Raw genomic sequence first — 19,473 nt, 5'->3', positions numbered from 1 at the left:
TGGGGGTGGGTCTGACACGGTCCCAAATGCTGTGCAGGGGAAGAGGAAGTGCCACCCTCCCCAACCCAGCCGGGACAGGATAGGAGCCATCAGTTGGGTCTTCTTCAGTCCAGCCCACTGCCCCACAGTGATTTACCTCTGCTGGCTGCCCTGGGCACCTGAAACGTACTGCTGGTGAGGGTCGTATGACCGCTCTTGTGACTTCCCTGTCAGAAAGTCATTTTTCTGCAGGGAAGCAAAGAAATATGTGGGGGACATAAATTTTGCACAGTGGTGCAGAATTCACCCAGGAGTAGCATTTATATAGTGGCATTATGATATTTGCTGTCTTATCTTCTATCCCTTTCCTAATGGTTCCCAACATTCTGTTAGCTTTTTGATTACTGCTGCACAATGAGCAGAAATTTTCAGTGAACTATCCACAATGACTCCAAGATCTCTTTCCTGATGGATAAAAGCTAATTTAGATCCCATCATTTTGATATGTATAGTTGGGATGATGTTTTCCAGTGTGCATTACTTTGCAGTTATCAACATTAAATTTCATTTGCCATTTTGTTGCCCAGTTACCCAGTTTTGTGATATTCCTTTGTAACTCTTTGCAGTCTGCTTTGGACTTAACTATCTTAAACGGTTTTGCATTGTCTTCAAATTTTGCCACCTCACTGTTTGCCCCTTTTTCCAGATAATTTATATTGAACAGCACTGGTCATAGTGTAGATCCCCTGGTAAACACCACTATTTACTTCTCTCCATTCTGAAAACCTCCCATTTATTCCTACCCTTTGTTTCCTGTCTTTTAACCAGTTACTGATCCATGAGAGGACCTTCCCTCTTATCCCATGACTGCCTACTTTGCTTAAGAGCCTTTGGGGAGGGACCTTGTCAAAGGCTTCCTGAAAGTCCAAGTACACTATATCCATTGGATCCCCTTTGTCCACATGCTTGCTCATGCCCTCAAAGAATTTCAGTAGATTGGTGGAGCATGATTTACCTTCCCCAACACACTGCAGGGGGTAGCAGAGCAAAACCTGTGGGTGCTCTGACCCCATGGAAACATTGCCACCTCGTGGGAGTTGTGTGGTGACCCTGGGCAAGTCAATGGAACAGAGTGTAGGGAAAGGGGGGTGTTCCAAAAGCAGTGGGGTCCATGTGAGGCTGGGAGATTCCATGTGGGGCAGTGGGGTTCCGGGGGAGGTGGAGTTCTGTGTTGGCAGGGTGTTTCCAGGGATGGTGGGCTGCCTGCGGAGCAGAGTCCCCTCCTAGTGCAGGATACAGGGGGCTCACAGGCATCCCTCTCAGTCTGCCATGGCTCAAAAATGGGCGCAATGTGGGATAATGACAAAGCTGGCCCCTGCGGGATCTGGAGAACTGTAGGATCGGCCCCTTGGGATGACTGGCTCTAGCTGGAGCCTCAGCCTCACGGCTCTCTTCTGATGCCCCAATGTTCCACGGGAAAATGGTTGGCACAAATTTGCCAATGCAGAGGGCAGCAGGACCAGAAGGGGCATGGGCAGGGGTGGGGGCACTGACAGATAAGCCATCCCCCCACCACTATGGGGCAGGGAGCTCTGGGATCTCCAGTTACCTGGATGGTTCCCATGCCAGCTGTTCTCAGGGGTCTGCCAGAGCTCGGTTCCCTGTGACCCGTCGCAGCCCCCTGTGTCAGCTGCCACCCCGGCTTCAGTGGCAGAGAAGAACTGCAAGATCGTCTTCAGCAGGCCGGGCCCTGCCACAGCAGCACAGAGCGCCTAGGGCAAGAGACACAATCAGGGGACCAGGGCTCCCTAGCCACTGCATGCCCCCTGCTCCATGGACACCTGGCTGCCAGCTCTGGGGAAGGAAGGGGAGCCATGCATGCATGTGTGCCCAAACAGAAGGTAGGCCCTATCCTGCCCATCCCCACAGCCTCTGAGCTCCTGCCACAAGTGCAAGAGGGGGTGTTAGTCAGTGAAGGAGTTCACTGCGCTCTCCAGAGCCTGTGCCAAGCCCAGCCTGCCGGTTACCTGCAGCACGTCATCCTGGGAGGTGTAGCGGGGATGCGGGCGGCGGTACCGCCCATCGCGGTATTTATGAGTGATGAAGACCTGTCTCTGCTCTGCGCTGGAGTCTGGGTAGAGGGCCTCAGAGGGCGGGAGGCGTGCAGCCCAGAACCGGTTCGCTCGCTCGTTCCCCAGCACGATGAACAGCTGAATGAAAGTGCAGAGTCACTGAGGGAGGGGGCGAGATAGCACGGGGGGATCCTGTGGATCGTTGAGGGGGAACATCGCAAGCCCCTGGAGGGGGCTGGGTGTCAGAGATGGACTGGGGATGCCCTGGAGGAATGCTGTGGGTCCTCTCCCCCGTGCCAGAGCATCCCCAGGAAGATCAGCACACACACACCCCTGCCAGACCCAGACAGTGACACACATTTCTGTAATGTCAGCTCCGCCTTGTGGGCGCTGGCCATGGCAGCGCATGGGTGGGGGCAAGCTGGGCAGTCTTTGTACCTGGACAATCTCATTGCTCCAGACACTGGTGTCGAGCTTCAGGCTCTGCACCTTGGACACGCTGGAGCCCAGGCTCCGGTGCTGACCTGTCAGGAGAAGCAGAGAGACTGTTAGCAGCCTGGCTGCACAGCAACTGCACAATCGCTACGTCACCAACCCGGCCGGCCAATCCACTCACCTGCTCACACCTTCTGACCCCACCACACAGCCCCCCACTGCCCCGCCTGCCCCATATACTGACTCGGCCGCCCACCCACCATCCCATCGACCTACCTGGCCCATGTACTGACCCACCCACCCGCCATCCCACTGACCCACCTGGCCAATATACTGACCCACCCACCCGCCATCCCACTGACCCACCTGGCCAATATACTGACCCACCCACCCGCCATCCCACTGACCCACCTGGCCCATATACTGACCCACCCACCCACCATCCTACTGACCCACCTGCCTCATATACTAACTCACCTCCCTGCCAAACCACCCACCTGCCTGGCCCATATACTGACCCACCCACCCACCATCCCACTGACCCACCTGGCCCATATACTGACCCAGTGGTCTGTGATGGGATGTTAGATGGGTTGGGATCTGAGTTACTACAGAGAATTCTTTCCTGGGTGCTGGCTGGTGAGTCTTGCCCACATGCTCAGGGTTTAACTGATCGCCATATTTGGTGTTGGGAAGGAATTTTCCTCCAGGGCAGATTGGCAGAGGCCCTGGAGGTTTTTCGCCTTCCTCTGCAGCATGGGGCATGGGTCACTTTCTGGAGGATTCTCTGCAGCTTGAGGTCTTCAAACCACAATTTGGGGACTTCGATAACTCAGACATAGGCTAGGGGTTTGTTATAGAAGTGGATGGGTGGGATTCTGTGGCCAGCATTGTGCAGGAGGTCAGACTAGATGATCATAATGGTCCCTTCTGACCTTAAAGTCTATGAGTCTATGAGACCCACCCACCCACCATCCCACCAACCCGCCTGCCCATATACTGAACCACGCACCTGCCATCCCACTGACCAGCCTGGCCCATAAATGGACTCACCCACCTGTCATCTCACTGACCTGCCTGGCCCATATACTGACCCATCCCCCTGCCATCCCACCGAGCCATGTTGCCCATATACTGACCCACCCACCCACCATCCCACCTGCCTCATACTGACCACCTCCCTGCCAAACCACCCACCTGTCTGGCCCATATACTGACCCACCCACCCACCGACCATCCCACCGACCCACCTGGCCCATATACTGACCCACCCACCCACTATCCTACTGACTCGCCTGGCCCATATACTGACCACCCCCCGCCATCTCACTGACCCAACTGGTCCATATACTGACCACCCCTCGCCATCCCACCCAGCCACCTGCCCATATAGTGAACCACTCACCTGCCATCCCATTGACCCTCCTGGCCCATAAACAGACCCACCAACCCACCCACCGGGTCCACATACTGACCCACCGATCCACCACTATACCACTGACCCGCCTGACCCATATACTGACCCACCATCCCAGTGACCTGCCTGGCCTATATACTGACCTGCTGAGCCACCGTTCCTCTGATTCACCTGACCCATATGCTGACCCACCCACCTGCCATCCTACATGCCTGCCTGGCTCATATACTTACCCACCTACTCACCATCCCACTGACCCGTCTGACCCATATACTGACCCACCCTCCCGCCATGCCACCTCAATTGGCCAATATACCTGCCCACCCAACCACTGACCCATCCACCCGCCATCCCACCTGGCTGATATACTCACCCATCGACCTACCCAACTGATATACCTGCCCATCTAAACACAAACCCACCCGGCTGATATATTCCCTCACCCACCTGACAACCCGCCTGGCTGATATACCACCCATCCGCCCCATGTACCCACCCACCAACCCGATACACCCAACCACCAACCCGCGCAGCTGATATACCAACCTGCCTACACAATGACACACCCAAGCAGATATACTGCCCCGCTCAGCCAGTATACCCACTCACCAACCCACCCGGCCAATATACCCACCCTCCCAAACTATCTACTGCCCCACCCAGCCCCCACTCCCATGGATCCATCAAGCACTCTTACCCACCCCTCCCCCGCCAGCAGGGAAGAGAGGGAGGAAATGCACTGGCCTGCACACTGCTTGCAGATCACCACGCACAGGTTGATGGATGCCCAGTCAGGGTTCAGGGCTCTGCAGTCAGCACAAAACTTGTTGGCTTTGTTGGACCAGATTTTCTCAGCCACCTCGTAGTCATATAGCATCTCTGCAATGGCATCCTGCAGCGCCTCCATCCACTCCCGCTTTTCCCGCTCCGACTCGGCCACGAAGCTGGGCAAAGGCACAGCCAGGAAACTCAGAGTGTCCTGGGCTCGTCCTTGGGCACCCGAGTTACACAAAGTCCCGCTGCAGCACCCAGGTATGCTGGGGCACCCAAAATGCTACCCAGCCTCCAGCCAAACCCTCGACTGGCGCCCCCCAGCGCAGTTACCTGAAGATCTTGAGCGGGCTGATGAGCTCGAAGCTGCGGTTCTTGGCCTCCCGGATGGTGGTGCCGTCGAGCTCGATCAGGCAGATGGCGATGCCCATTTTAAAGAACTACGAATGGAGACGGATGCAGCCTTAGCCCTGCAGTGCCATGGCCAAAGCCCAGGGGGCACAGCACCTCCAGCCCTGCAGGACAGCTGCACACACTCCAGGCACCCCACAGACAGCAATGTCTGCATGGGACATTCTCCCCCTTGGCATGCCAGTGGGCCTGCTTTGCCAGCATGCACTAAGACTCCACACAAGCACATACCCTGTGGGGTGAGGGGTGTGGGCACACACCCCTTCACATGTTACCCATGCCAGGAATAATCTGGCTCTGGTGAGGTGGGGACAAAGACTCTGCTCTTACAGCCCAGGCCTGTCTGCTACACTATCCTCTCTGTCCTGTTCCCAGTCCCCGGCTCCTCATGCATGCTGCTGGAGGTGGACCCGGCCAGGGAGAATGGTCACCCTGTGTTACAGAGGGGGAGCAACTGGCCCTGAAGCCAGGGGCCAGCATCTCCCCATCCCAGCCCAGTGCCCTCTCCTCCGCCAGGTCCCGCAGGGAAAGAGGCCAGTCCCCAGTCAGAGCAGCCTGGCCTGCACTGGCGTTAGGCACACGTAAAGCCATGGGGACTGCAGGAAACGCCCTCAGACTGCACCTGAGTGGGCATACCCAGCTCCTTGGCCTGCCCACAGGTGTGGGCACACTGGCTCCAGGCCATTGTCTCTGCTCCCACAGGGGCCTCAGCAGCATGTGGGTCCCCCATTGGAAGTCCCAAGCTGGGGCCGTTGAGTGCTGGGCCCAGGCTCGCGGGGGTGGCCTCAGACTGGCTTCATGCTCCTGGGGGATTCTGGGGCTCCCCACCTGCAGCACGGCCAGGCCCCGCCTTGCTCACCTGCTCGTTCTTGTACAGCCACATGTTGGCCAGGCTGAGGGCTGCGAACAGCTTGGACTTGTGGCCCTTGAGCTCCAGGGTGCCACACTTCTGGCAGTGAGTGCTGCTGGCCCGGCGGGGCTGGGGGCTGACCAACCGCTGCTCTGCCACCTTCCTCTGCAAGGTGGAGCACCACTCATTCCTCTGAGCTGCAGGGCACAGCAGGGGCAGGGTGGAGGCAGGCAGTGAGTGTTCACACACAGTCAGGCACCACCGGCTCTGGGTGTAGCCAGGACACCACGGACAGAGCCCAGCCAGAAGCCGGCCCTGGACACCCCTCCCACCCTCTAGGCTCAGGAAGCAGAGCAGGGATGAGCAACTGGCCCAGCAGCAACTAGCCTGGTCTACACTACGCGTTTAAACTGGTTTTAGGAGTGTAAAACCGATTTAACGCCACAACCGTCCACACTAGGAGGCACCTTATATCGATTTTAATGGCTCTTTAAACCGGTTTCTGTACTCCTCCCTAACGAGAGGAGTAGCGCTAGTATCAGTATTACCATATCGGATTAGGGTTAGTGTGGCAGCTGATCGACGGTATTGGCCTCCAGGCGGTATCCCACAGTGCACCACTGACCGCTCTGGACAGCAATCTGAACTCGGATGCAGTGGCCAGGTAGACAGGAAAAGCCCCGCGAACTTTTGAATATTTCCTGTTTGCCCAGCGTGGAGCTCCGATCAGCACGGGTGGTGATGCAGTTAAAAATCAAAATAAAGAAAGAGCTCCAGCATGGACGATGCGGACGTGATCGCTGTAAGGGCAGGCAAATCTGTTCTATCAGCGCTCCGTTACAGAAGACGAAATTCAAAATCATTTTTTAAATATCTCCAGACAGACGCCATAGCAGGGACTCAGCGCACTGCTGCGTGGCAAGCATAACGGAAAGCCAAAGAATCAAATGGACGCTCATGGACTGGAGGACTCAAGCTATCCCACAGTTCCTGCAGTCTCTGAAAAGCATTTGCATTCTTGGCTGAGCTCCAAATGCTTCTAGGGTCAAAAACAGTGTCCGCGGTGGGTCAGGGCATAGCTAGGCAATTTACGCACCCCCCCACCCACCCCCAGAAGTGAAAGGGAAAACAATCCTGTCTTGACTCTTACATGTCACCCTATCTTTACTGAATGCTGCAGATAGACGGGATGGTGCAGCACTCAACAACAACATCCTTGCTCCCCCGCCATGGGTGGCTGATGGTACAATAAGATTGATACCCATCGTCATCATCAGCCTATTGGCACATGGGGCAGTGCAAAAGGACTGGTAACCATGTGTACTAGCATCTGTCAGGTTGATCAAGGGTGCCTGGTCCTAATTTTTCCTGGTAGATGGTGCAGTATGGCTGATATCCATCATCATCATAGCAACAGGGGGCTGAGCTCCATCAGCCCCCACCCTTCATGTGTAAAGAAAAGATTCAAGTGCCCCTGAACTAGCAGAGGGATGCACTCCTTACTGTCCTGTCTGGACTATCATAGCAGCTGGAGGCTGCCTTCACTAACAAGTCACTGTGTCTTATTCCTGCATTCTTTATTACTTCATCACACAAGTGGGGGGACAATGCTACGGTAGCCCATGAAGGCTGGGGGAAGAATGAAATGAACAGGTGGGGTTGTTGCAGGAGCACCCCCTGTGAATAGAATACAGCTCATAATTTCTGCAGGATCTGACACAGAGCAGCTGTGCTCTCTGGTTCTCTGATACAGTGGTTCTCTAGTACACTTGCCCATATTCTAGGCAGGACTGATTCTATTTTTAGATACCAAAAAGAAGGGATTGACTCAGGGAGTCATTCCCAATTTTGGCTTTTGCGCCCCTGGCTAAGAGCAGCCAGGGGCACTTATGACAGCAGCAAATGGAACAGTGCAAAAGGACTGGTAGCCATGATCATCTTATTACCAATTTATGGATTGGTAGATGGTGCAGTATGGCTGATAACCATCTCTGCTATCATGCAAAAGCAAAAGCATGCTGCTGTGTAGCGCTGCTGAATCGCCTCTGTCAGCGGCATCTAGTACACATACGGTGACAGGCACAAAAGGCAAAACAGGCTCCATGATTGCCATGCTATGGCATCTGCCAGGGCAATCCAGGGAAAAAAGGCGCGAAATGCTTGTCTGCCGTTGCTTTCCCAGAGGAAGGAGTGACTGACGACATTTACCCAGAACCACCCGCGACAATGATTTTTGCCCCATCAGGCACTGGGATCTCAACCCGGAAATGCCAAGGGGCGGGGGAGGCTGCGGGAACTATGGGATAGCTACGGGATAGCTACCCACAGTGCAACGCTCCAGAAATCGACGCTAGCCTCGGACCATGGACGCACACCACCGATTTAATGTGTTTAGTGTGGCCGCGCGCACTCGATTTTATAAAATCTGTTTTACAAAACCGGTTTATGCAAATTCGGAATAGTCCCGTAGTGTAGACGTACCCAGAGGGGCACTTGCTGTGGCAGATCTGGAGGAGCTCTCCGTGGTGGCAGGCTGGGTTGGGGGAGCAGCAAGCGCTGTCACTGGGAAGTAGGGACTCCACGGGGAAGCAGTGACTGAGGGAGGCTGTGGGTAGGGGTGTAGGGAGAGGAATGGGCCGTACAGGGGGCACAGAAATCGGGCTGGAGGAAGCAGCTGTGGCAGGGGGAAGAGTTGTGGATGCAGGCACCTAAGGGAGTTTGGGCTGAAGGACCTGCAGCAGGGGAGAGGGCTCTGGCTGGGTGAGGGGAAAGCTCTAGTCAGGGGCTGTGGATTAGGGGCCGTCTCTGGCTGGGGGGTGCTCTGGCTGGGGGCTGTAGATGGGGGGTGGTTTCTGGAGGGGGGGTTTCTGGCCGGGGGTCTCTCTCACCTTCATTTTCAGCTCTGAAGAGAAAGATCCTGTGGCTCGTGACGACCTGGAACTTGTTCTCCTTCGTGGCACGTGCCATCTCGATGACAGAGAGCGGGATCACACCCTTGGGATACGGCTCCTGGAATGACTCCATGAGGGTTACACCCCAGACTCTGACAGGACCCCATTGCCCCCGCTGGCAGTGCACCCCCTTCAGGCAGGGTCCAGGGAGTTTGCTTTGAGCTAACAGTGTTTACATGGTCCTTTTGTTACCTAGAAGCTCTGTGTTCTTGGGGAACCAGGGTGCAGTACCCAGCCTGTCTGACTCACGAAAGACCTTCCCCGCCCCCCAGCCTCTGCTTGAACCAAAACCCATCAGAAGAAAGACTTACAAAATGCAATGAAAAGGCAGTGGGAGACACACCTAACCCCCTGGGATAAGGGCGACAGGATTAAGGAAACTCCCCTAGCTTCATCTGCATCAAAGATGGGACAAGGAGGCATCTTCATTAGCATACAGAATGGAGAACAGAGATTCCAAGGCAAGAACCGCACAGAACTTTGGGACCAGAAAAGCTGGGAAGCACTGCATCATGGGGGATCTCTGCTCCAGATGCTAATGAACCCACATCTGCACACACCCAGCTCAGTAGTTATCAGACCAATTCTAGTAATAAATCCTTTATTGGTATTCAAAATAGTGAAGCTGCCTAATTGCATTGTGAGCTCCCTCGAAGGAACACCGCCCACAGCCAGGAATGATCAGCTTCCATTATCTAGCCTGAACAAAACAACTTTGGAATATTCCCTTGAGCCATCAGTGTACACATAAACAAATCTAGTGTTCTCCATTGAACCATTTATGTTTCTCTACAAAAAAACCTATCCATGCTCAAGTAAGTGCCTGGATACAAAATCTGCTTCAGTTCCACTGGGACTTCATCTTCTCCTGACTGATCATGCTGGGGGCTCTGCCCTCAGCTACCACCACGATCACCACCTGGGACCCCCGATCGATTCAAGCTTCACAGAGTGGTGAGAATCCAGCTCTCTCTGTCTCTAGGTACAGCCTTCTGACCCTGACTTGTGTGATCAGTTATAGTTTTCTAAACCTGACTTTTATAATCAAGTTTAAGTTAGATTTAATATTATAACTGTTTTGTTTGTTTGGCTCCCCTATGGTTATTACCTGGCAATACATAACTTTCATGGTTAAGCTGGTTGCTTCTCTCTCTTTCTTTCTCTCTCTCTCTCTCTCTCCCCCTTGTGGGTGTTTTTTGGCTTCCTCATTTGCTCTGTAGCAACGCTCCTCGTACCTAAACTAAAAGATCCCTGCAGCGCCCCAAAATCCTGTGGGGTTTGCTCATCAAGTGGATTACTACCAGAACAATTGTAACGTAAAAGTGGGGATAGGGACGTGCTGAACCTGGGACATATGAGGGTGGCAGCTTGGAAGTGCTGCTCGACCCAACCTACTGAGTCTAGGGACATAGAAGGGGTCAGCTTGGGAGTGCTGATTAACCTGGTCCTCTCTTGTGTGTGTCCATCTAATTCTGGGGCTGGAAGAACCCAGCCCTGGGGAACCTAGGTCCTGCAGGCTAGCTCCATTGGAGGAACTTGCAGCAGGGCTCCGTATGAGAACACAAGTGATACCAGCTATACATTGATAGAAATACAGAACTCCCTCTCTCCCCCCGAAGAGTAACCGTAATAAATGAGTATACCCCAAAGTAACAGGCAAAGCTGGTGGTACTTTCCTAGTCCAGCCCCCTCCCAGCCCTAATAAGGCAGGGCAGTGGGGTAACTGCATGCCCAGAGAGAGGAGGGCTCTTCTTGAAGATGAGGCCATGCAAGGCCAGGATCAGAGCCGAATTCCTGGCTTGCAGTCCAATGCTCAGACCAAGCTGTGTCCCAATACATCTCAGTGACTCCTGGCCCCAAGTACAGGCCAGAAGCGGTGGAGTTGCCACCCAAGCGTTAAAGAAGGAGAAAGGTCACGTGGCATAGTGCTCACACCAGGCCTGTTCAGCAGTGCCCGACGCCGTGTGGAACTGGGCTAAGTGAGCTCTGCTCTAGGAACAGTTTTACCATCGCTCTGCACTAGAGTGACTGACGACATGAGGTGCAGGACACTGGGGAACAGGGCCCACCATGCTATCCAGCTTGGTTCTGCACAGTGGCTCTACTGCCATCCACCTCCTTACCCAAGCTGGGGCCTGGCTTCCGCACCAGCGTGGCTGGGGGAGGTTCTGCATTCTGCTCCAACAGCACCAGGTGAGAGTTCCCAGCACTCCCAGCAGGTGAGCCCTGGCAAGCCACTGGCCAAGTGCGCGTAAGCAGGATCTGAATGAATGCTTCCCTGACAGCTAGGTGGGAGGGGGAAAGAGACCCTGGGTGTGTTTATGTAAATACAGTTTGCTCCCGCTTTGCTTAGATTTGGTAGCTATCAGCTGATGGGGCAGTGTTTTGCTCATTGTAATCAACTAGGCTGATGTTGGGTCACAAATTATGTTAGTACTGAATGTGGAGGTAGTGAAATATGGTTACCAATGTTTGTAATTATTGTGGGAATACAGAAAAGGAGGACTGTGCTTAACCTGTCCCAAAGGAGGGAGTCACTTTCAGTGTAAAGAACCTTGATAAAACAATGGCTCAAATGTTTGAGTACTGTAAAAGTTAAAGGATAGACTAGATTTTTCCAGTCAGGAAGCTTTATGTCTTCAACCAGAATCCTCTGTAAGACTAGTTCAATAGGTTTCTCCTCACTGTTGAAAGAATAAAGCTAAATGGACTATACTAGGAGCTGATTTTGGTATGTTAAATAGCACATTGAGTGCTGAAACCAGTTGTGGTGAGACTGTTTCTGCCTAGACCTAAAATCACTCATGGCAGGAGTATATTTCTGCACAGAGCCAAAATCACTAAGAGACTGCCCAGCAGGAACAGCAAGCAGGCTGGCAGTGGAGAGGTGTGATGAGTGAATAAGATGCCTCTTACCTCTCAACCAGGGAACTCTGGGTCTGCACTGACCAATGGCAGCAACTGTGAGTGGGGTGCAGAGAAGGGTCAGGCAGGTGAAGGGAACTTTTGGGTTGCTTAAGACCCTGAGGGGGAAAAGAGCATTGCCAGCAGATCAAGGGAAGTGATTATTCCCCTCTGTTCAGCACTGGTGAGGCCACATCTGGAGTACTGCGTCCAGTTTTGGGCCCCCCACTGGAGAAAGGAAGTGGAAAAATTGGAGAGAGTCCAGCAGAAGGCAACAAAAATGAACAGGGGGCTGGGGCACATGACTTATGAGGCGAGGCTGAGGGAACTGGGCTTTTTTAGTCTGCGGAAGAGAATAGGTGAGGGGGGATTTTATATCAGCCTTCAACTACCTGAAGGGGGGGGGGTTCCAAAGAGGATGGAGTTTGGCTGTTCTGAGTGGTGGCAGATGACTGAACAAGGAACAATGGTCTCAAGTTGCAGCAGGGGAGGTCTAGGTTGGATATTAGGAAACACTATTTCACTAGGAGGGTGGTGAAGCACTGGAATAGGTTACCTAGGGAGGTGGTAGAATCTCCATCCTTAGAGGTTTTTAAGATCAGGCTTTTCAAAGCCCTGTCTGGGATGATTTAGTTGGTGTTGGTCCTACTTTGAGTAGGGGATTGGACTAAATCATAGAATCATAGAATCTCAGGGTTGGAAGGGACCTCAGGAGGTCATCTAGTCCAACCCCCTGCTCAAAGCAGGACCAAACCCAACTAAATCATCCCAGCCAGGGCTTTGTCAAGCCTGACCTTAAAAACCTCTAAGGAAGGAGATTCCACCACCTCCCTAGGTAACCCATTCCAGTTCTTCACCACCCTACTAGTGAATTTTTTTTCCTAATATCCAACCTAAACCTCCCCCTCTGCAACTTGAGACCATTACTCCTTGTTCTGTCATCTTCTACCACTGAGAACAGTCTAGATCCATCCTCTTTGGAACCCCCTTTCAGGTAGTTGAAAGCAGCCATCAAATCCTCCCATTCTTCTCTTCTGCAGGCTAAACAATCCCAGTTCCCTCAGCCTCTCCTCATAAGTCATGTGTTCCAGCCCCCTAATCATTTTTGTTGCCCTCCGCTGGACTCTCTCCAATTTATCCACATCCTTCTTATAGTGTGGGGCCCAAAACTGGACACAGTACTCCAAATGAGGCCTCACCAGTGCTGAGTAGAGGGGAATGATCACATCCCTCGATCTGCTGGAAATGCCCCTACTTATACAACCCAAAATGCCATTAGCCTTCTTGGCAACAAGGGCACACTGTTGACTCATATTCAGCTTTTTGTCCACCGTAACCCCTAGGTCCTTTTCTGCAGAACTGCTGCCCAGCCATTCGGTCCCTAGTCTGTAGCAGTGCATGGGATTCTTCCGTCCTAAGTGCAGGACTCTGCACTTGTCCTTGTTGAACCTCATCATATTTCTTTTGGCCCAATCCTCTAATTTGTTTAGGTCCCTCTGTATCCTATCCCTACCCTCCAGCGTATCAACCACTCCTCCCAGTTTAGTGTCATCTGCAAACTTGCTAAGGGTGCAGTCCACACCATCCTCCAGATCGCTAAAGAAGATATTGAATAAAGGCCCCAGCACGGGGCACTATCAAATCCCCCCTCATTCTTCTCTTCTAGACATGGAACCATTGATCACTACCCGTTGAGCCCGACCATCTAGCCAGTTTTCTATCCACCTTACCGTCCATTCATCCAGCCCATACTTCTTTAACTTGCTGGCAAGAATACTGTGGGAGACTGTATCAAAAGCTTTGCTAAAGTCCAGAAATAGCACATCCACTGCTTTCCCCTCATCCACAGAGCCGGTTATCTCATCATAGAAGGCAATTAGATTAGTCAGGCATGACTTGCCCTTGGTGAATCCATGCTGACTGTTCCTGATCACTTTCCCCTCCTTTAAGTGGTTCAGAATTGATTCCTTGAGGACCTGTTCCATGATTTTTCCAGGGACTGAGGTGAGACTGACTGGCCTGTAGTTCCCTGGATCTTCCTTCTTCCCTTTTTTAAAGATGGGCACTACATTAGCTTTTTTCCAGTCATCCGGGACCTCCCCCGATCGCCATGATTTTTCAAAGATAATGGCCAATGGCTCTGCAATCTCATCGGCCAACTCCTTTAGCACCCTCGGATGCAGCGCATCCGGCCCCATGGACTTGTGCTCATCCAGCTTTTCTAAATAGTCCCGAACTACTTCTTTCCCCACAGAGAGCTGGTCACCTCCTCCCCATACCGTGCTGCAGAGTGCAGCTGTCTGGGAGCTGACCTTGTCTGTGAAGACAGAGGCAAAAAAAGCATTGAGTACACTAGCTTTCTCCACATCCTCTGTCACTAGGTTCCCTTCCTCATTCAGCAAGGGGCCCACACTTTCCTTGACTTTCTTCTTGTTTCTAACATACCTGAAGAAACCCTTCTTGTTACTCCTAACATCTCCGGCTAGCTGCAACTCCAAGTGTGATTTGGCCTTCCTAATTTCACTCCTGCATGCCTGAGCAATACTTTTATACTCCTCCCTGGTTATTTGTCCAGTCTTCCACTTCTTGTAAGCTGTTCTTTTGTGTTTAAGACGAGCAAGGATTTCACTGTTGAGCCAAGCTGGTCGCCTGCCATATTTACATTTCTTCCTACACATCGGGATGGTTTGTTCCTGCAACCTCAATAAGGTTTATTTAAAATACAGCCAGCTTCCCTCGACTCCTTTCCCCGTCATGTTATATTCCCAGGGGACCTTGCCCATCAGTTCCCTGAGGGAGTCGAAGTCTGCTTTTCTGAAGTCCAGGGTCTCTGTTCTACTGCTCTCCTTTCTTCCTTGTGTCAGGATCCTGAACTCGACCATCTCATGACCTACTGCGGTCTCTTCCAACCCTAATCTTCTATGATTCTATGAAAAGGACACTGCCCAACCTACTTGGGGTGGGTCTTTTACTCATAGTTTATGTTTATGAACTCTCTTTGTGTTTTTTTCCCAAATTAATGCCAAGTTACTTCCCTCCTTTTATTAAAAGTTTCTTTTCTACACTCAGACTTTGTGCTTGTGAGTGGGGAGGAAGTATTGCCTCTCAGAGGTGCCCAGGTGTGATATGTAAATTTCCCAGGTTACTGATGTGACGAAGTGGGGCTGTTCTTAATGTTTCCTCTGAATACTGTGTGGGTGCCTCAGTTTCTGGCCGACACTCTGTCTCCGTGGCAACTAATGGCCCGGGACCTTCTCCCCTGCAAGGGGATGCTAAAGGTGTAGGAGAATAAAGAGATCAGGTGACCTCCTGGGGGAAAGAGACAAAGGCCAGAAAGGAGGGGCTGGAGGGGGCTTTTCAGTTTGGAGCTGGCTGGGGACGGGAAGTGAGGGCAGACGGGGTTGTCTGCCTCGCTGGGCCCCAGAATGGACCCGGCTAAGGGGTCCCGTTCGCTGTACCTACAAGCTCTGTTTTAGACCGTGTTCCTGTCATCTAATAAACCTCTGTTTTACTGGCTGGCTAAGAGTTATGTCTGACTGTGAAGCAAAGTGGGCGTCCGTGAAGGACCCTCTGGCTTCCCCAGGATCCCGCCTGGGCGGACTCGCTGTGGAACGCGCATGGAGGGGCATATGCTGAATGCTCCAAGGAGAGACCCAGGAGGTGAAGCCATGTGAGCTTCTTGACCTGAAGACAGTCTGCTCCAAGGGAGAGGAGACTCCCCAAAGTTCTGACTGGCTTTGTGGGGAGCAGTTCCAGAGCAACGCCCAGGGACTTCGTGACAACTAGGTGGGGGCTCAAACCGGTTCTGTGTTGGAATGATGGAAAAGAACTCCTAGATATTGAACCCAGCCCTGGCTGCTGCTGGCTCCACCTGGCAGAAGGATTACACATGCATAGGTGATGCCCTGTAATGCCTCTGGGATGGCAGGGGGTGTGAATGGACAGGACTTGGCCCAGCTTGACTCAGAGCCCAAACCAAGACCCTGGTGCTGACAAAGTGAGCAAACAGCTTGGCGCTTGGGCCCAGGCGCCCACAGTGCACGTGCCTTGAGAGGCCATGAACAAGGAGCCCTCCAGCATTACGCACCTACGTCTCAGAGCCAAGCACATACGACTCCCTGGCTCTGGCATGTTCCTCTAGGTGCGTGTTCCTGGGATATTCCTCATCCACAGTACTGGGGTGGGCACATACACAGCCTTCCCTAAGAATGTCTCCCTGGTCAGGTGAGACGCTCTCGGGCCCCCTCCTGGGCTGTTCCCGGGATCAGGCCACATACACACTGGGAGCTGCACAGCTCTTGGCTACTAGCTGCACCATTCCAGTGCACCTGGGGGCAGCAGAGTCCTGGGTGCCCAAGAGAGCAGCCCGGCTCAGCTCCTTGGCACCCTGCTGGGGTGCTGCATGTCACTGGTGCGCAGGGCCCTATTTCAGCCTGAGTTCCCCTCTCTCTGAGCACGAGCCCAGACCCTGCCCTGCGCCCAGGGCAACACAAACACCCCCAGCTCAGGCCAATGCACCCTGCTGTCCTGGGAAGGCTCCCTGGGCATCTGGCTAAGGGGACCCCCTCCCAAAGCTGGGGGACATGGGGCTGTTCAAGGGGGAAATACACCATTCCCCTGCCCCACCTCCCCGCGGACTCACAGGGCAGAACCAGTTTCCCTCATCCCCCAGCCTGGTCACAGCCCGAAGTGGGAGGGGCAGGGGGCACTGCAGCAGGGAATACAGGGGCAGAAAGAAAATGGAAACTGCTATGCATCAGGGCTCAAGGGGGTGCTCCTGCTCCTGTTAAACAAACTGGGACTGGGACACCCCACTCCCAGCCCTAACCCTTCCCCTTTCCCCATTAACCTCACCCCATCTCTACCCCAGCCCTTCCCCCTCCTCATCAACTTCATCCCCTAATCCCATCCCGTCCCCCAACCCAAGCCCTCCCCCCTCCTCATCAAATTCATCCCCCTCCCTCACTCTTCCCCCCTCCTTCAACCTCATACCCTAATTCCACCCCATCCTCTAACTCTTTCCTCTCCCCGATCAATCTCATCCCCTAAATCCACCCCATCCCTTAACCAGGTCTTAATTTATAATGAAAGAGGTGCTGGAGCTCAGGCCCTGCACAAATTAAGCACTGTCTGTGAGGCCAGAGAGTGGCGGCTGCTGACTGGGCGCCCAGCTCAGGACAGAATTAAGGGTGGCATGGTATGGAGGTGTCAGAGCTATTAACTGCCAAGTCTAGAGGTGCTGGGGCTCAGCCCCCACACAAATTAAGCACTGCCCCCAATGCTGCCCCTCTCCCCTTCTCCTAACCCTGCCTACCACCCCAGCCCCACCCCTCTCTCTGTCCTGCCAGCCCATCCCCTGACTGGGCCCTGGTAGCACACTGCCCGCTGTGCAGCTGGGCTGAGGTCCATGCAGACTTACCTTCTCGCTGTGGAAGTACATGAGGTTTTTCCCATCAAATCTGACGAAGCGTCTCTGGAAAACGTAATTCCTGGTGGGAGGGCAGAGGAGGGGAGGCTGCTGGGGTCAGACCCTGGCAGAGCCCTGGCCCAAGAGACACTCTCAGACCAGCTAGAGCCCACTGCAGAAACAAGGGGAGGGCACCCCTGCAGGTGGTGAGAGCAGGGCTCCATGGGTCAGACTCCCCTGCCCAGAAGTCCTGCTGCACCATCCCAGCAACCCGACTGGCTCAGAAGGTCTAGGCAGGCATGACACACATGGCAAGGCTCCCAGCAGTTGTAGGCCTAGTTGCAGCTGGCAGCCTCACCCAGCATGGCAGCACCCAGTGTTTTCACATGCCAAGAGGCACCAGTGCCTGCCATGGAGCAAACCAGCCTCCCCTGGGCAGACGGTAACTCCAGGAGTGGAGCCTGGGAAAAGCCAGTGTGGATCCCAAACCCATCTCCAACCAGAGCTGCACATGGCCTTATCCAGGCACAGGGTGGGGACCTGCTCATCACTCACCAAGGCCCCCCGACAGGCACTCACAAAACCTCCCTGGGGCTGGGCACTTACCCCTGCGGGGAGAGCTTGTCCAGCCAGCCGCTGAGCATGGTGGGCGGACGCTCGGACAGCAAGGTGTAGCTGGCGTATGGGGAGATGGTCAAGTCATCCAGGATCTCGTCTGGGTAGAGGTGAGACGGGAGGCTGAACTGGGAGCCCTCAGCCTGGGGAGCCTCCACCATGGCATAGTCCTTCGTGTCATTCTGGAGGATCCAGTCGATCCGCTGGGCCCGGCTCTCGTGCTCCTCGGCTGTTCCCTCGCTGCTGCACTCGCTGCTGGTCCTGTGGGTGGAACACGGCCTGCTGCTTTCTGGATGAGGGGCAGCTGGGGTCCAGCAGACCCCAGGCAGCACAGACACAACCTCAGACCTAGCCCTGCCCCACTCCTCCCCACAGAGCCAGTGCTCAGCCCCAGCCCACGCTCCACAGGGCACCGGATGAGATGTTTAGGTTGCACCTGTGGGGTCTGGGAGTGGAGATGTGATGCTATGTGCCACTGCCACATGTAGTGCCCCACAGCCCCCAGCTGGCTCCCACAAACCTTAAACGACAAGGAGCCATGTGGGACCCCAGCATGGGTGCAGAGCACCCCCTAAACATATGCTCTGGAATTGCTCACAGAAAGCAGCATCCTTGGGCTGCCAGTGGGGTCTAACCCCTCTTCTTCCCCTCAAACCCTGGCACCAATCCCCCCTTCTGTCACGCAAACCCCAGCACCAACCCACCCATGCCCCACAAACCCCCGCACCGACCCCCCCCCCAGCTCCTCAAACTTCAGCACTCCACCCCCACCCCTCAAACCCCGGCACCAACCCCTCCCCTCCCACCCCACAAACCCTGGCACTGACCTTCCCTCCACTCCTCAAACTCCAACATCACCCCCCCTTCTGTCCCTCAAACCATGGCATCGCCCCTCTCCCGCCCCACAAACCCCAACTGTGTGGGAGAGGGGACTGTAGCATGGCACACAGGATAGCAACTAGGGCCAGGAGATGTTGCTGCTGTTGCCTACTCTGATCTTGTCTCTGCTTGTTTTCCTTTCTCTAGCTTTGGCACCCGCCCTTCTTCCGTGGGGCACCCACTTGTCTTGGTCTGTCATTTTTAATCCTCTTACTTCAGCTCCCTCCATTTCTTCTAGAAGGCCTGTAAATCCTCTGTAATGGAATGCGAAACTGCAGTCAACCCATATGTGGTACAGAAGAACATGACATGGTGTCAGGAGTAAACTAAGAACAGAAACCGAAGGAAAACAGCAACAAAGGTTGCAGACAAAAGGAGCAGCAACAAAGGTTGCAGGGTCTCATCAACATGACCCAGAGAACTTCAGCTTTAATAAACCTTCAGATTGGACAGACCAGAAGCAATATTTTGCAAGATTTCACATTGCTCCCAAACTGCACAAAGAAACTGGAGATATACAGGTATCTTCTTTAATTTATGCTATGAGAAAGCAAGCAGAATGAATCTTTCAATCCTCTGACTTTACTGAAGACAGTCACAAAGAAGACTATGAAAGGGTTCTGGCTATGTTTGATGCATACTTTAGACTGCAGAGAAAAACGACTTATGGAAGAGCATGTATTCACCAGAGAATTCAAGAACCAGGGGGAAATGTTGAATGTTTTATAAGAACTGAATTAATTGCCTGAAAACTGATTTTGGGAATGCAAAACATGAAAATA

At 53.6% G+C, this 19,473-nt stretch overlaps 1 protein-coding gene across 5 annotated transcripts in view; it reads right to left on the bottom strand.

Moving 5' to 3' along the window:
* ARAP3 (ArfGAP with RhoGAP domain, ankyrin repeat and PH domain 3) overlaps nt 1-19,473 on the bottom strand; it is a 59,322-nt gene that overhangs the window by 19,642 nt on the left and 20,207 nt on the right. For all 5 annotated transcript variants that reach the window (XM_045027015.1, XM_045027016.1, XM_045027017.1 and 2 more), the window contains 9 exons: nt 17,804-18,073; nt 17,210-17,279; nt 8,824-8,944; nt 5,945-6,132; nt 5,008-5,114; nt 4,648-4,847; nt 2,490-2,575; nt 2,007-2,189; nt 1,589-1,751 (listed from right to left, as the gene is read on the bottom strand). In XM_045027015.1, coding sequence (XP_044882950.1) covers nt 1,589-1,751; nt 2,007-2,189; nt 2,490-2,575; nt 4,648-4,847; nt 5,008-5,114; nt 5,945-6,132; nt 8,824-8,944; nt 17,210-17,279; nt 17,804-18,073 — 1,388 coding nt within the window. The remainder of the gene's footprint in view (nt 1-1,588; nt 1,752-2,006; nt 2,190-2,489; nt 2,576-4,647; nt 4,848-5,007; nt 5,115-5,944; nt 6,133-8,823; nt 8,945-17,209; nt 17,280-17,803; nt 18,074-19,473) is intronic.

The sequence above is a fragment of the Mauremys mutica genome, chromosome 8 (genome assembly GCF_020497125.1).
Source record: "Mauremys mutica isolate MM-2020 ecotype Southern chromosome 8, ASM2049712v1, whole genome shotgun sequence".
NCBI classification, from domain to species: Eukaryota; Metazoa; Chordata; order Testudines; family Geoemydidae; genus Mauremys; species Mauremys mutica.
Note: the sequence above shows the minus strand (reverse complement) of the source record. Positions and strands in the feature narration are given on the sequence as shown.